Below are 17970 nucleotides of genomic sequence, written 5' to 3' on the forward strand. Positions count from 1 at the left end.
CAGGTCCACCATGCGTGGTAGAATGTTCCTTCATGCTGTTCACATTTCCAGCACAATCCTGATGCCCCAAGAAAAGGAATTAAGGAAACAGAAGAACACCCCACACAGACAGTCCTAGAACACCCGTGTTTACTTTCAAGACCCTGCCTGAAACTCTGCAGGAACGAACGATCAGACTTCCACATTCAATATTCTAGTCCTCATGGGTGTAAAGGACGTTGTGAACAGCTGCTGCGAATCGGAAACGGATAACTGAATATAATAATTTCCAGTAGTTGAGGGCCGTATGGGAGAACTCCAGGGGCGTTGTACTACAACGCCAATCACTGCTACTCATGCTGGCTGTGGAGTATGGGTGCTGCAGTGCATCAGATCTGGAGGGCACCCACTTGGGAAAGGCTAGCATAGCTCTTTCCCATGCCTAGGAACCTTGGACCAGGATCCCTGATAGACTTGGGACGAGGATCCCTGACAGAGCGCCTTCTTCCCTACCAACCTGTCCAGTTACTGAGGCATGCTCTTGGTGGTTCCACATAGACCCATCGAGTCCACCAGGGGAAGAGCCTTCCGCGTGGTGGCCCCCCTCCTATGGAACTCCCTGCCTCTAGAGGTCAGGCAGGTGCCAACTTTGTATTCCTTCCGGCGCCTCCTGAAAACGTCATTATTCCAGGAAGCCTTTCGTTAATGACCAGCCACGGATCACTGTACAGTCTGCTTCTTTTAAAAATCTATTTCAAAGTGTTTTATTCTGTGTTTATTTTATTTTATCTTGTACACAGCTCCGAAGTTTTCAATGGGGGGGGAGCGGTATATAAATATCGTAAATAAATAAATAGGAAATCCAGAATAAAACGATGCAAAGGCATGAAGGCATTATATGAAGACTACTGAATTAGAATGATTTACGAACAGGTGGTACAGTCCAGCTTTTCAAGGCACAGGCTTTGGGTTGGCTGGAGGTAGAAGGTTTTATTTTTAGCACACAAAATACATGTGGATTGTCCAGGAACTTGTCAAGGAGAATGTCCATCCTCTGTGAAACCTTTAAGAAGTTGTGTCCAACTTCTGGGTTCCACAGTTCAAGAAGGACGCAGACAAGCTGGAGCGTGTTCAGAGGAGGGCAACCAGGATGATCGGGGGTCTGGAAACAAAGCCCTATAAGGAGAGACTGAAAGAACTGGGCATGTTTAGCCTGGAGAAGAGAAGATGGAGGGGAGACATGATAGCACTCTTCAAAAACTTAAAAGGCTGCCACACAGAGGGGGGCCAGGATCTCTTATCCATCATCCCAGAGCGCACGACACGGAATAACAGGCTCAAGTTACAGGAAGTCAGATTCCGGCTGGACATCAGGAAAAACTTCCAGACTGTTAGAGCAGTACGGCAATGGAACCAGTGACCTAGGGAGGTTGTGATCTCTCTCACACTAGAGGCGTTCAAGAGGCAGCTGGACAACCGTCTGTCAGGGATGCTTTAGGGTGGATTCCTGCTTTGAGCAGGGGGTTGGACTCGATGGCCTTAGAGGCCCCTTCCTACTCTACTATTCTATGATTCTATGAAAGGATACCAGAATGCAGTCATACTTTGGTGATCCTCTAGAGGGCACCCTAACCCAAGTTTTCACCTCTGAACTTTAAAAAAAGTTTAGACTCCCAAATCCAATGATAAACATAAAAAAAAGGTGGGGGTTATTTCATCCCTCTCCCCACTTTTTAACTCTACACCCAATCCACGGAGAGGAGAGCATGGGAAAAGGACTCAAAGCGAGATGCAGCTTCTGCAAAAAATCACGCTTCTTCCAAGCAAACGCTACACGATTTCCCCCCGCTTTTGCTTTTTAAAATAGTGAGCTAACTTAAGCCAAACAGTTTTGGGGACGGGGACGCGGCACCTACTTTCACGGAGACCACGCCCTGCTCTTTGTTAAGCCAACCAGACATCTAAGAGAGGAAAACGCAAACCTGCAACGATTCAGAAGGCTGTCGAAAGTGGGGTTTTATGGGTCTGAAAGGGAGTACAATCCCTAATTCTTTCAAAATGCTTTCTTTTCTCCCTTTTGCTGCAAAAGTGGCTGCATGTCAATGGGACAATGTGCCCCCCCCCCCGAATAAAGTCTGGGATCAAACACAATAAAAAGCGTTCCCCGCAACCAACCTGGCGCCTTCTAAATATTTGGGACTACAATCCCCATCAACTTTAGCTAGGAGAGCGAAGGGTGAGGAATCCTGGGAGCTGTAGGCCAGAAACATCTGGAGGGTCGCAAGTGTCCCATGTGCGTTTTACAGGAACGGTGTTTTTTTTGGGGGGGGGGGTTTGGAGTTGGGGAGTTCGGTTCCTAAACAGAACAGCGTAGAAATTTCAAAGCAGAAGCGCATCGCTATGAGGACTTCCAAGCAGCAACCATTGGGATAAAATTTGTAAACCGCCCAGAGAGCTTCAGCTATGGGGCGGTATATAAATGCAATAAATAAATAAATAAATAAATAAAGGTATCGTGATTTGGACCTGTGTGACACCAAGCCCCTGCTCTGGAATAGAACAGCCCTGTCTTGACCGCACAACGTCAATGACCCTATTGGGAAAGACTCCATTGCGCTTCCATAAGATCGGAAGGCCCATCTAGTCCAGCACTTGGTTCCCATCATGGCCAACCAGCCTTTGAACAGGAACCCACAAGCAGGACACGGTGCAACAGCACCCTCCCACCCATGTTCCCCAGCAACTGGTGCACACAGGCTTATTGCCTCAGATACTGGAGGAAGCACAGAGCCCTCAGGGCTAGTAGCCATTGATGGCCTTCTCCTCCAGAGATTTATCCAACCCCCTTTGAAAGCCATCCAAATGGGCGGCCATCACCACGCATAGTTTAACTCTATATGGTTCGGGTCCAGGTTATTTGAAAGAACGTATTCTCCCTTATGAGCCTGCCCGTGCTTTGAGATCTTCTGGAGAAGCCCTTCTTTCAGTCCCACCTTCTTCACAGGCATGCTTGGTGGGAACATGGGAGAGGGCCTTCTCGGTGGTTGCTCCGGTGCTCTGGAACTCTCTTCCCGGGGAAGCTAGGCTGGCTCCCTCCTTGATGGGCTTTCGGAAGCAGGCTAAAACTTTTTTGTTCAAGCAGGCCTTTGGAGAATAATCCAGCCCTCCATCTATGTTAATGTCTTATAATTTTGTTGTGTAATTTTTTAATTGTTTATAGTTTTGTTTCCCTCTCCCCCCCCCCCCCCATGTATATTTTAAACTTTGTAAGGCCGCCTTGAGGCCCAGCATTGGGCAAAAGGCGGGATACAAATATATAATAATAATAATAATAATAACAACAACAACAACTCTGTACTGTGTGAAGACTTCCTTCCTGTGATCCATCCAGAATCAACCACCCCTTCAACGTCCCCCTTTTAAAGCCGTCCGAATGGGTGGACATCACCACACTTTCCAAAATAGTCAAATGCCGTCATAAACAAACAACACACAAGCCTCACGACTGCAAACGACCCAAGATGTTTAAAATGTCTCATGAGTCCAGGAAGGATTGAACGGGTCCAAGGAGGTATCGTTTGACTCCGTGGAGGAACACATGGAGACTGTCCCAGGTTCAAACTCTGGCATTGCCAGAGTGGTGTAGCAGCGAAAGTGTCAGATTGGGAATCGGGAGATCTGGGTTCAAGTCCCCACTCAGCCATGGAAACCCACTGGGTGACTTTGGGCCAGTCACAGACTCTCAGCCCAACCCACCTCGCAGGGTTGTTGTTGTGAGGATAAAATGGAGAGGAGGGATTAGAGGCCTTCAAGAGGCAGCTGGACAGCCATCTGTCAGGGATGCTTTAAGGTGGATTTCTGCATTGAGCAGGGGGTTGGACTCAACGGCCTTAGAACCCCCTTCCAACTCTACTATTCTATGATTCTGTACCTGCCTTGGGTTCCTTGTAGGAGAAAAGGCAGGCTATAAATGCAATAATAAAGAAATAAAATCTCTTTAGGAAAAGTTCTTCTTTGGAACTCTGGAGATCCCAGGTTCAAGGGTGCTGGCGTGGATGATACTGAGTTACAAGGACCAGACGGCCCTGACTTAGTTTAAGGCATTTTTCTGGGTCTGCAGGAAAAGTATCTCCAAGTCCGGACCCCTGACGTTCCCTGCACACGCATAAAGTGGAGAAAGAAGAAGAAGCGCCTCCCATGGCCCACTTATCCGTCGGCCAACTTCCTGTATGCTAACGAGGCCACCCTCCCTCCACCCTCCCAAAGTCACATGACCCACGGAGGCATGCCTCGCCGGCCACATGACCCCCTTCTTTTTTTAAAAAACAACAACACCATCCCTTCCCACGTCCGTGTAAAAAGCCATGGTAACCAGCCAGTGGGAACCGGTTTGGTGACACATCGCTTTCATTTTGTGAAGTGAGCGAGAGAGAGCCGGGTGGGAAGTGAAAGGCACGGGGGGGGGGGAGGAGGAGGAGGCAGGTACCCTAAGGAAATGGAGTACGCGGGAGAAGACACCGCGGACACAAAAGCGCAGCTCAAGGAAACCGAGAACCTCAAAAGAGGGGGAACTTTCCCGAGCCGGCTACGTCGTGACTTTCTAGGGGAGTCCTGAGATCCTCACGCCCGGGGGGGTGGGGAGGCGGAAGCAGGTCCCCGCATTAGAAAGTTAGGCGTACGTACAAACACACACTTACTTCTGTTTCACGCACGGGGTCCCGCTTCCCGCTTCCGAGAAGCGAACGCTTCAGCTCGGTCGCAACTTGCGAAAAGTGACGCGCGGCCCAGCCTTAAGCACATTCCCTTGGAAGTGAGATCCTTCCAGCGGGAAGGAAGGTAGGCCGGGATCTCCGGGTGATCCGCAGCAGACCGGCCGGGTTTTCTGTCGGCGAGCGATTTAACAATAGCAGCCACGAAATGACTCCACCCTGCATCCACCCTAAATGATACTGCTGAGATGGAGGAACGCTTGGGGTAATCCGGAGTGGATTTTTTTTTCCCCGCAGCGGAAGGAATTAGGAGCTCTGTTCGTTTTTTGTACCTTTCCTGGAATGCCTCGGGGTGCCATTTTTGGGTGCACAAACGAAATAAATCAACGAACTAACGCAGGATGCCGTCTTCTGCGGAGTCAAGACCCTCTGTCCTGCATTGAGCAGTGGGTTGGACTCCATGGCCTTATAGGCCCCTTCCAACTCTACTATTCTATGATTCTAGCCCAGTACTCTCAACACTGACCGGCAGCAACGGATTCCCAGAGTTTCAGACTCAAGCCTTTCCTGGCCCTGTCTGGGGAACTTGGGATCTTCTGCGCACTTAGAACGCTTGTGTACACTTTTGGTCACACCTAAAAAAAAAGGCGGGTCTGTTCAGGAGACACTAGGCCACTAACCCCTTTGTGGCAAATGGTTAGTGAGAGTGTTCAAACCATGGTTAGGAAGGGTTCCATTCCATGGCATGCTAAGTCATGGTTGACACAGCACGGAAAGGCATCATGTTTAGCTCAAAACGCTTAACCACTGTGGTTTAGTGTGTTGTCTGAAGAAGGTCATTGCAGAGCTGGGAAAAGTGCAGAAAAGGGCAACTCAAATGGTCCAGGGGCTGGAGCATCTCCCCTAGGAGGGAAGGTTAAAACAGCTGGGATTGTGCAGCTGGGGAAAAAGGAGGCTGAAGGGGAGACATGATAGAGGCGTACAAAATGATGCATGACGGGGAGAATGTGGATATAGGAAGACATTTCCCCCCGGCTCCTATAATACTAGAACCCAAAAGGATCATCCTATGAAGCTGATGGGTGGGAGATTCAGGACAGATCAAAGGAAGGGCTTCTTCACACAGCACATAGTTAAACTATGGAACTCACTACCGCAAGATGTAGCTATGGCCACCAATTTGGATGGCTTTCAAAGGGGGTGGACAAATTCCTGGAGGAGGAGAAGGCTATCAATGGCTACTAGCCCTGATGGTTGTGTGTCACCTCCAGTATCTGAGGCAGTAAGCCTGTGTGCACCAGTTGCTGGGGAACATGGGCAGGAGGGTGCTGTTGCACCATGTCCTGCTTGTTCATCCCTGGCCGATGGGTGGTTGGCCACTGTGTGAACAGAGTGCTGGACTGGATGGACCCCTGGTCTGATCCAGCAGGGCTCTTCTGATGTTCTTATATGAAATATTATTGAACTATGGCTCCTTCCCTGAACTCCGGACTCTGAATGCTTTAACTCTGTGTACGTCTTTTGCACCAGGATCTTGGTGGATTTGAGGGTTCTAATAAAAACGAAACTTGATCCTGCCAGCATGATATCTATCCACCCCGTCTTGTTCCCGATCAAGCATGTGGGTAAACACCATTTACTAAAGGACTACCAAGATTCAAGTTTGGACTATGCCACCCCATGCAGCAGAAGGGGCTGTACCACTTCAGGCCACAGGTAGATGATCTACCATCTGATTCCCCTGCACGTTCAGAGAAGGATTCGCCTAGAATATTAGAAGTGGCAAGAGCGAAGTGGCAAAATTATCATTCATGCTGTTGACGCCAGTGTTTGGTTGTGTTCAAAGAAGGAGAAATGGGACATCGGAGAATCACAAGAGCCCTGAGGCTGGATCACACCAAGGGTCCATCTAGTCCAGCGTTCTGTTCACGCAGTGGCCGACTCACCAGAAACCCACAAGCAGGCCATGAGGGCAACAGCACCCTCCCGCCCATGTTCCCCAGCAACTGGTGTTCATAGGAATACGGACTCTGATACTGGAGATAGCACATAGCCATCAGGGCTACTAGCCATGTATAGCCTCCTCCTCCAGGAATTTGTCATTTTAAAGCCATCCAAAATGGTGGCCAGCACTACGTCCTGTGAAAGTGAATTCCGTAGTTTAACAGGCTCCGTTTTGGTTGGAGTTCTCGCCACTTCGGAAAACACAAAACAACTCTGTGCAGGAGGCTTTCGAACATCCTGTGGCCATGAGTTCCACGGATGAAGTTGCGCACCGTTTTGCTGCCCACCTGCTCGAGATTTCGGCGGAAGATTAACTTTGCTAGGCCCAGATGAGCCAAACACAATGCCGGCCACTACCATCCCAACCATCACCACCCTTGATCTTCATGGGGCACTTTTGATGTTCTCCAACCTGGTGCCCACTAGACATGTTATGTAGCCACCAGGTTTAGGAAGGGTTCACACAACATGCTAAGCCATAATGTTTAGCTCAGGCTTAGCATGTCATCTGAACTGGGTTTTAAAACTTTGAATGTAACTGATTAAAACCTCTTTAAGTGGACTTTCTGCCCCTCCTCATCCAACATTTCCAGTCAAGTAACCATTTTCTTATTGCTGATTGTTTAAAATTGCTTAGATATATTCATGCGTCTCTGCGTGTGCCGTCTGCATGTCATGGGGAAACCCATAAGTATTTTTGCATTTAATCAACTCATCTAATATAGAAAGCAGCTTTCATGGTAAATTATTTTTTAAAAAAAAAATCTAAGAAAACATAAAACAGAGCTGACAAAAAGAACAGCATAAAGTATTTCAAGCAACAGCAGCAACTCAAATTTATAAAATAAAAATGGGTATCTGTTCGCTTAAAACACCTTTAAAGTCCTGTGTTAAAAAGTCAGGGAGGAAACCACAGACACATCTAGCAGAAGGCCATTCTGCAAGGACGGGGCCAGCACAGAAAAGACTCCGTCTCTTATGCACACTAACCAAACAAACCTTTCCTTAAGGCCCAAGCCTGTTCATATAGGGGGTGGGGCTGTTTGGGGAACCCCAGGCACACCTGGTTTAGGGCTTTTAAAAAGCCATAGAATCGTGGAGTTGGAAGGGACCACAAGTGTCATCTAGTCCAACCCTTTGCAACGTGCGGGAAAACCAATTACACCATCTATGAGAGGTGGCTGTCCAGGCTTCCAGGCTTTAGCGTGTGGGGGGAAATACACATTTTCGCCGTTTTCATCTTTAAAAAAATTTGCGTCTTTTTTAAAATTACCAAATTTGCGCAAAATTCAGAAAAGTTAGAAAAACGCCCCGTGAGCCCATGGAATCCGCCTGACTGGGGAAAAGCTGGCCTTCCTCGGAATCTGCAGGCCGGACGCATAAAACTCCGAATCCATTCGATTCCGTCGCGGATTTCTTCCAACACCTCCCGGTGATTACCCCCACGCCTACTTTCAAAAGGCTGCCATATGTGGATGGAAGTGAAAAAATTTCTTTTGGATAAAACGGATTATCAGTGGTCAAGGACGAAGTGGGAGAATCGAAAATCTAAAAGCAGTGATCGCGGTTTGTTAAGTTACTCCCAAAAAGGAATGGGGGAAATTATGAGGAGGGCAACCAGGATGATCAGGGGTCTGGAAACAAAGCCCTATGAAGAGAGACAGAAAGAACTGGGCAGGTTTAGCCTGGAGAAGAGAAGATGGAGGAGAGACATGAGAGCAGTCTTCAAATACTTAACAGGTTGTCACACAGAGGAGGGCCAGGATCTCTTCTCGATCCTCCCAGAGTGCAGGACACGGAATAACAGGCTCAAGTTAAAGGAAGTCAGATTCCAGCTGGACATCAGGAAAAACTTCCTGACGGTTAGAGCAGTACGACAATGGAATCAGTTGCCTGGTGAGGTTGTGGGCTCTCCCACACTAGAGGCCTTCAAGAGGCAGCTGGACAACCACCTGTCAGGGATGCTTTAGGGTGGATTCCTGCATTGAGCAGGGGGTTGGACTCAACGGCCTTCTAGGCCCCTTTCAACTCTGCTATTCTACGATTCTATGAAGTCCTGTCTGTTCTGTTCTCCCACTAATTTTTTGTTTTTTAAAAAATCAGAGTAACATCCTGCACCAGCTAAAAATGGAGTGCTGAGCTGTACCTGGAGGGCGGGGTGGGGGGTAGCTCACGCAAACACACCTCATCAGCATAACCTGCCTTCCCAGAAGAGCAGGTTAGCTGCTGATTCTCATTTTCAATCCCAAGGAAAGATTTTAAAATTCAGCACAGCACAGCAATCGAGGGCTGGCGAATGTTGGTTATTGGGGAAGGATTACTCAGTGTGTGGACACCACATGGTGTGTGTGTGTGTGTGTTTAAAAATGACAGGCGTTGATCTTTTCTCTGGATCTTCCCGGCTCTTATTTCTGCTTGTGTGAGAACCCTGATCTGAAGTTGCTGTTATTTTCTCATTCAAAGGCTTTGTATTGGGAAATAAGTACTTAACAGAAGAACAATCTGTTCACACAGGGGCTGACCAGCTGTCAACCAGGGACCCACAAGCAGGACACGGTGCAACAGCACCCTCCCACCCATGTTCCCCAGCAACTGCCACACGCAGATTTACTGCTTCGGATACTGGAGGGAGCACAGAGCCACTAGGGCTAGTAGCCACGGATGGCCTTCTCCTCCAGGGATTTATCCAACCGCCTTTTAAGGCCATCCAAATGGGTGGCCATCGCTACATCTTGTGGCAGTGAGTTCCATAATTTAGCTATGCGCTGTGTGAAGAAGCCCTTCCCTTTGATCTGTTGTGGTTTTCCCACCCATCAGTTTCATGAGATGATCCCACTGGGCTCTAGTATTATGGGAGAAGGAGAAAAGAGGTCACCCTATCCACATTCTCTCCACCGTGTGTCGTTTTGTACACATCATGTCTCCCCTTGGCGGAGATGTGGACGTGGGTCCCGCAAATGACCTCACCAAGACTTTGGGTAGAGCCTGAGAAACTTTTAAAGTGAAGGCAGACAGAGATCAGGGCTACCTGGAAACCATCTCTCAAGGGAAAGAGCTGCATTATATAGATATGATATCGATGTTATTCAACAGTTATGTAGTATGTTGTTTTTGTTTTAATTGTAATGGTGTATGTTTAAGTATTGTAGAAAATAAAAAAAACTTTTTTTTTAAAAAAAGGGAAAGAGCTGCAATCTTGCATGCGGGAAACCCCCAGCTTCAAAAACTTTTAAGAAACCAGGGTACAAATGAAGAAAATCTACACAATAAATAAATAAAGTAAAAATTTATCAAGGGTATGTTTTACGTGTGGGTATTAGCCTTCAAAACGAAACGGAACCTCTATTTCAGCCTTCCTCAACCTGGTGTCCCCTAGATGTGTTAAGACTACAGCTCCCAGAATCCCCCAGCCAGCTATTGGGGGAAGCTACTCTTATTATTTATTTATTTATTTTATTTCTATGCTGCCTCACAGCCGAAGCTCTCTGGGTGGTTCACAAAAACTAAAACCTCAAGGGTGCATAACAGGGCGAAATAGAAAAGCTTAAAACTACAACGTGAAAGTACGACCTGAATAAAACCTATCAGCCATGCAGAGATGTAAAATACAAGTATAAAACAGCAGAGGATGGTAAAATGCTGGGGGAATAAAACAGTCTTTGCCTGGTGCTGAAAGGAGCACAATGTAGGTGCCAGGCGAACCTCTCTGGGGAGCTTGTTCCACAGCCGGGGTGCCACAGCAAAGAAGGCCCTGCTTCTGGGAGCCACCCACCTCACTTCCTTGGGCAGGGGCTCCCGGAGAAGGAACCCTGAAGGTGATGTTAGGGTCTGGGCAGGTACACACAGGAGGAGATGATCCTTCCGATAACCTGGCCCCAAGCCTTTTTGGGCTTTGAATGGCAGCCATTGCAGCTGGAAAAGTACTGGCATAATATGATCTCGTTGGCCCCTTCAGGAGGGCTACGCTGCTAAAGACCAGGCAGCACAAAGGTATCACGTTTCCCCCCAGCTTCGGGGAGTTTCCCGGATGGAAACTGGATGCCTGACTTTTGGGGCCCTCGGTCTGATCCAGCAAGGCTCTCCCTATGTTAAGTTCTGATGCCCAATCCATTATTAAAGCTGTCTTAACAGTCGGCAACGCTTCATGTGGCAGGGAGTTCCGCTGACGCACGACGCAAATAACAGCTTCCTGCGAAACCGGCGCTACCCAAAATCCGGACGGGCGCCCGTCGTCCTGGATTGCCGTCAAAGTGAGGCGCAACCTACCTTTTCGAGGTGCTCATGTCCACCGGCTCGTCCCCCGTCTGCACCTCCACTTTGATCGTGGCTTTCATCTCCCCGCCTTTTAACAACCCCTGCACTCTCGCGGATCCGGGGTCAGCCTTTATCTTAAAGTCTCCCCCGTCGGCGTTGGCCTCGGGGGCTCCCAAGAGCCCTTTCTCCAGCTTCATCTTTTTGCAGTCCACGTCGTTCTGGGTGCTCTCCCGTTCCAGCGCTCGCTTCTGACTCCTCGTCCTGCAAGCTTCCTCCGTCATTATGGTGCCCTGGGAAAGGAAGACGAGGAAGAGAGGAAGGGGTAAGCCAACCAGGCATCACGCATCGCAGGGCGATCCTTTCCTAACACATTTCTTTTAAAGGAAAAAGTCCCTGGAAAACAAGGCTCTGGACGAACCAGCGTGCTCGGGGCTATCTCGACAATCGCCCCCACGGTGGGGAACCGAGCCCTCCAAAGCCAAAAAAACTTTCGGGATGAATCACCCCGCCTTAGGAAGTCCCCCCAAAGCGACTAGCGTCGTGCTAGGCTGGAGTTTCCTTACTAAGGTACGGACGCACCCGCTTCTCGGGGCTGAAACATTTTAAGCGCCTGTTGTCATATCACACACACACACGCTGCCCCCGTGTTTGACGGCGCAGGCAGGCCTTCCTAATACGAAGGCCCAGAGAAAGACACGGCTTCTTCCTGCACACACCCACACTTTATTGCTAAACGGATTTCAGGCATTCGGCTGCCACTGCAAATAAGTTGATCGATTAATGAGCGGAGGGGCTAGAGGAAATCCTCCCCGCCGGCTTGCTTCTACGACCGGCTTGCTCAGAACTCCTTCGGAAGCACGTGGACGTCAGGGAGATTTGGCAGAGAGATGTTTTTTAAAAAAGTTTTGTTTGGGGTGGGGGGACTGTGTCGGGGTAGGCTGCTTTCAGCCCATCTTCTGCAACTGTACCTGCAAGACACACATACACACATCTGATGGGTGTGTGTGTGTGTGTAGGGGGTGGGGGGTGTTAGGAAAAGAGCTGAGTCAGTATGTGATCCCATGACATCACTGGGTCTACACATGACCCTTTCCCAGGATTCAGCAGGAGAGACAAAAGCCCTTTCCAGAAAACCGGTCTGAACTGGTTCCAGACAAACTAAGTGTTGTTAACCCTCGCGGGGTGGCGGGTGGCATCTGCCTGTTCAAGCCGCCGCTGGCATTCCACCACACCACGTCCTGGGGATGCTGCCGCCGCCGCTCTCTTAAAGGGCCAGCGCGCTCGGCACCGCCGCACACGGCAGGCAGCCGGATCCTTGGGGGAGTCCGGGAAAAAGAAAAAGGCAGAGTTGGCCAAAGGAACGCAACTTTCTCTGTGCGACTAAAGGCGGTGGGGGGTGGTTGTACGGCTGGTTGTCTCGTTTTAATTGCTGCTTTTATTGCTTGCAGTGTTTCATCGCTGCTAGTATTTCAGGTGCTTTAGGGCTGCGAGCCGCCTTGCGAGGAGGGCTTCTGCCCGGAACGGCGCCCCCCCCCCCAAAAAAACATTTTAAAGAAATAAAATTAAAGAAGGGAGAAATGGGCTTCAGAGGATTTGGGGGGGGGGGGGAGAGACCCCGGAATATGCAAGAGCAGCAAATAGAGAGGCAGGCAAACAGAATCATAGCATCATAGAATAGTAGAGTTGGAAGGGGTCTCTAAGGCCATCCAGTCCAACCCCCTGCTCAATGCAGGAATCCACCTTAAGGCATATCTGACAGGTGGTTGTCCAGCTGCATCATGAAGGCCTCTAGTGTAGGAGAGCCCTAGGTCATTGCTTCCATTGTCATACTGCTCTAACAGTCGAGGTGTTTTTCCTGTTTTGTTGTACTGCTCTAACAGTCAGGAAGTTTTTCCTGATGTCCAGCCAGAATCTGGCTTCCTGTCACTTGAGCCCCTTATTCCGTGTCCTGCAAATTGAAAGCCATCCAAATTGGTGGCCATCACTACGCCTTGTGGCAGTGAGTTCCACAGTTTAACTCTGTGCTGAGTGAAGAAGTCCTTACTTTTACCTGTCCTGAATCTCCCACCCATCAGCTTCATGGGATGACCCCGTTGGGTTCTAGTATTTTGAGAGAGGGAGAAAAATGTCTCCCGGTCCACATTAGGCATGATTTTGAACACCTCTGTCGTGTCTCCCTTCAGCCTCCTTTTCTCCAAGCTACCATGTCAGAGTTTCCAGATAGTGGGAGAACTGTTCCAGATTCAGGCTCAGCCATTGGACTAGACATTTCCAGCTCCATTCAGTTCTATGCACAAGCAGCCCAGGCCCTGCTAGGCCAACGAACAAGGGGGCAAACCGGAGCGTGTCCTGTAGCGCCTTGCGCTATTGCATCCACCCTGGTTTCCCAGGACGCGTGGCAGAAAACGCCGCTGGTAGTGTTACATCCCGCCGAAACCTTCGCATTTAAATCCACAGAACATCAGACAGGTGGAAATAAGTGTCGCTCATAACCTGGTCATCTCGAGGCAAACTTTACCCATCTCACGGGGAATCAGACGTCTCATGTGGGCTATGAGAGAGAGACTCAGAATATTTGCAAAGCTTCTCCACCTAGTTACCTGGGAGCAATTCTCAACTCGCCATAGGCGAGTCAAAATTTTACTATTTCCTGGCCTTTTCGAGGCGATGTGGAAAAAACACCCTCCCAAAGACAGCTTGCTTTCGCAGCCCCAGAATGTGTCTACCCAACCGCCTCAAATAAAGAAAAGACGACAAACCAGGAATAATTCAACATGGAGGTCGATGACAGAATCCTTACATAATGACAGAACCACTTCCTGCTTAAAGACAGGCAAGGAGGAAGGCAATCGTGGGGCAATTATCGCTTTCTTTTGCCACTGTAGGGAAACTTATAGGGCTTGGAGAAAAGTAGAAGTGAGTTCCAGATTGAAGACACGGAGGGTGGGGGGAAATCAGGCACAGACCAAATGTTTCCTGGGGGCCGGTTCAGACAACACACTAAACCATGGTTAGGCCGCTAACCGTTTAAACTGTGGTTATGGAGCCACCATGGTTAGGAATGATTCACAGGATATGCTAAGACATAATTGTTTAGCTTGGTTTAGCGTGTTGTCTGAACAGGGCCAGGATGGACTCCGCAATGGCGTCAGAAGGTGTTAGGGACAGAAATCAATTCAGTTTTAGTCAAGGATTCTGCAAGCAAGTAAAAAGCAAGTGAAGTCAGAGAGTTGGGAAGCATAAAGCGTTTTCAGATTATATATGAAATCAGCTCATTAGTATCGCTTCCTCAGAGTTGCAGCGGCTCTTGGGCTTTAAATGAAGGAAGTTCTGGGTTCGAGTTGCGGCATCTCCAGGGAAAAGGCTGCCAGTCAGTGCATGCAACACTAGGTTACATGGACCGGGCATAAAGCAACAGTCTGGTTAGAGCAGTTTGGGGATACTTCCCCCAACACGGCGCCCTCCAGAGGGCTTGGGCTGCAACCTCCATCATCCCCAGCTATGGCAGGGGGTGATGGGGGTTGTAGTCCAAGACCTCTGGAAGACTGCTACAGAATATGCTTTCCCACAAGAGCAAACGAAACTTCCAACGGATTAGAACCCCGCTTTTAAAGAGCAGTCCGCAAAAGGCAACCCTTAAAACGCAAACACACATGCCAAAAACCATAGTAAGAGCCAGCGCACAGGAGCACAACGCGACCGATATGAGATTGCAGCAGCTTTCAGATTTCCTCAGCTGGGATCACAGCGCTTGTCCAGAGGGTTCAAACAGCAGCCGGGAGGCACTTACTTATTTCTTTGGGTTTATGGACTTGCCTTCCATCGCTTGATCATAGAGAGGTTTACAACCATAAACGATAAAATATAACTCGTTAAAATAAATTTAAAAGCGGTAAAAATAAAAATTCAAAGCCCCAAAGTATCTGAAGGCAGAACAGCCATCTTCAACCAGGTGCTGAGATAATGGAACCCCACACCCCAAAGATGTCTTAACTTTATGCCAGGCTCCGAAAAAGGTACCAGTCAAATTTCTCTCAAGGGGGAGAGCTCCAGAAATGCTTTCTCTCAAAATACTACAACCCAACGGGGTCCTTATCCCATAAAGCTGATGGGTGGGAGATTCATTACAGGTCAAAGGAAGGACTTCTTCACACAGCGCAAACTATGGAACTCACTACCACAAGATGGAGCGATGGCCACCCATTTGGATGGCTTTCAAAGGGGGTTGGATACATTCTTGGAGGAGGAGACGGCTATGCATGGCTACTAGCCCTGATGGCTATGTGCTACCTCCAGTATCCATGGCAGCAAGCCTGTGCTCACCAGGTGCTGGGGAACATGGACGGGAGGGTGCTGTTGCACCAGCAGGGCCCTTCTTCTGTTCCTAAAATACAACAACAACAAACCCCAAATCCAAATGCAGATAATAAGTCAACGGCTTCTTAAGGAAGTTATCTACTAAGAGCAGAAAGCTGGCATATTAGGAAAGGCAAAAAGCTTATTTCCAACAGCTATGAGATCTAATGTAAATGAAAGTCTACGCTCTTAACAAAATATGTCTCTAGGAAGAGAAGAAGGCTGGACAGGCAAAAACTAAAATAAAACATACACCAACGAACACTCACACATACACACCAACCACCATCACCCCGTCACCACACACCAAGGAAACATTAGTGTGCAAGGAAGTAAAACTGGACGCATGTCTTCATTTACAAATCACCAAAATCAGGAGTCCGTAAACTAAGACCTTCTCTCGTGACCTCTTATGTACCCGTGTCCCAGAAAAAATCCTAAATTTACTTAATCCTTATAAAATAAGTCACGCGCCTGTGCTTGTTATAACTTCTTTTAATGTCTTTAAGCAGGCATTAAAACTCCATTTTTTTCTGGCTCGCCTTCCCTTTTTAGAATCTTATTGCTGGCCATTAGAGTTCGATTTTATGCTGCCTTGTTTTATTGATGGTTTTATCTTCTTAAAATTGTTTTTAACATTTTTTTTTAGGCTGCCTAGGGTATTGTTTTAAGGATCATTTTTTCGTGTTTAAACTGTTTTTAACTTTGTATGCCGCCTAGGGTATTTTGTATATAGGCGGGATATGCACTGAATAGAATAAATAAATGTTGACATCCTGTAGAGGTAATAGTCCCCCCTCCAAAAAAAGAGGAAGAATTTCTTTTAGCTAGGGTGACCCTATGGAAAGGAGGATAGGGCTCCCGTATCTTTTAACAGTTGCATAGAAAAGGGAATTTCAGCAGGTGTCATTTGTATATATAGAGAACCACGTGAAATTTCCTCTTCATCACAACAGTTCAAGCTGCAGGAGCTATACTAGAGTGACCAGATTTAAAAGAGGGCAGGGCTCCTGCAGATTGAACTGTTGTGATGAAGAGGAAATTTTAGCAGATTCCCCATATATACAAATGACACCTGCTGACATTCCCTTTTCAATGCAACTGTTTAAGATTCAGGAGCCCTGTCCTCCTTTTCATAAGTTCACCCTATTTTAGCATCTTTACTTTCTTAAACGCATTATTTTTTTCTTAGCCTTCTATTTATTTATTTTTTTAAAAAATTCTCTCTACCTTATGAAATGGCTGCCTTAAAAACTCTCAGTCCCCGTTGCAATATTATTTTTGTTCATATACAAAAATCAGATATTGCCATTACATATATATATATATATATATATATATATTTCTTTTAAAATTCCATGCGATTATCCTGAGAATATTAATTATTCTTAATAATAATAATAATAATAATAATAATAATAATAATAATGTGGAGATAATAATAGGTGTGTTGTCTTTGAAGAAGGGGGGAATGTAAGTTGTATTTTGGACATTAAAAAAAGGAAGGAAAGCCAACTCTTAAAAAAAGCCAACTCTTAAAAAAAAGAAAAAGGAAATTTAGCAGGCCTGGCTGCACGGGCCTGGACTGCAGGCTACAAAGGGTTAATCCCTGCCATCTTCATCTCATTCACTGATATGTCCATTAAGGGTGTTACATAACAAAATGGCAGACCTTAACCCCTTCTGTGCCAGGCTCCCTCTCACTGTCAAGTCACATCAACCAGGCTGAGCTAAAGGTAGCTGTGTGTGCGTTGGGGGGGTGGCACCCCAAATTTGGGGGACTGGGTGCCTTATGTGAAAATCTGCCTTGTTTGCAAAAAAGGGGGGGCTAGGGATTCTGGTACCCACCCCCCAAAAGTTTTTAATTTATTACTTTTTTGTTGTTTTGCTTAGTTTTTAAAATCTATAGTCAATGAAAAGTATTTAATTTCAAGAGGGTAAAATGCATGGGGTGGGGGTGGACTTTTGAATACATGTGGCTTTTTGGGGGGGGGTCTTAAAAATAAAACTAGGGGGTGCTCTTGCGTGCATGGAAAAATCCCTAAAGTAAGAACCAGACTACAGAGGGGAGATTTCGCACCAGCTCCCGGCCCCACACAACAGGACTCCTATGAAGGATCAGAATCAGTTTCTCCCCACTTAAAAATAAATTATGTCTCTAATGGCAAAGCTCCCAACTAAATCCCAGTGCTTGGGCACAACCTTAAATATTTTGAACCAGAGCTTTCTTCACACCCCCAGCAGACATGGTCCTTTTCTTCAGGGAGAGGAGCCACACCTGGCAGGCAAAACCCCAACAGGTGCAGCCCTACGCACTTCCACTACGCCTCTGAAACCAGAATACCACTTCACCTGTTGGATTTCTGCCTGCTTCTCCATTGAGCAGGTTTCCGCTTTTTATTACGGAGATTAGGGCTGCACTTTACACCTACTGAAGACCTGCACTTGAAGGTCAGGTGGGGAGTGTTTCTGAGCTTATGCAGAGAGCTCCCCCCACTCCACTTCACCCACACACCCCAAACAAGATCCTTTTAAACCAACACCCCCAAACGGAGCGTGCTCCTACCTGTCGCAGACGTTCATGGGTTCTGAGGAAAGGTCAGCTCAGCTTTCCAGGCAGAAGTGATCCAACGACCGGAACCTAGAGGAAGCCAAGAAAAAGAGGTGC

General features: G+C 47.7%; 1 protein-coding gene across 6 annotated transcripts in view; it reads right to left on the reverse strand.

Annotated features, from left to right (window-relative positions):
* The window catches only part of GATAD2A (GATA zinc finger domain containing 2A), an 83596-nt gene that overhangs the window by 20958 nt on the left and 44668 nt on the right, over positions 1–17970 (reverse strand). For all 6 annotated transcript variants that reach the window (XM_063147117.1, XM_063147116.1, XM_063147115.1 and 3 more), the window contains 2 exons: positions 17869–17943; positions 10959–11236 (listed from right to left, as the gene is read on the reverse strand). In XM_063147117.1, the coding sequence (XP_063003187.1) occupies positions 10959–11227 (269 nt within the window). In that variant the 5' untranslated portion in view covers positions 11228–11236; positions 17869–17943. The remainder of the gene's footprint in view (positions 1–10958; positions 11237–17868; positions 17944–17970) is intronic.

The sequence above is a fragment of the Elgaria multicarinata genome, chromosome 23 (genome assembly GCF_023053635.1).
Source record: "Elgaria multicarinata webbii isolate HBS135686 ecotype San Diego chromosome 23, rElgMul1.1.pri, whole genome shotgun sequence".
NCBI lineage: Eukaryota > Metazoa > Chordata > Lepidosauria > Squamata > Anguidae > Elgaria > Elgaria multicarinata.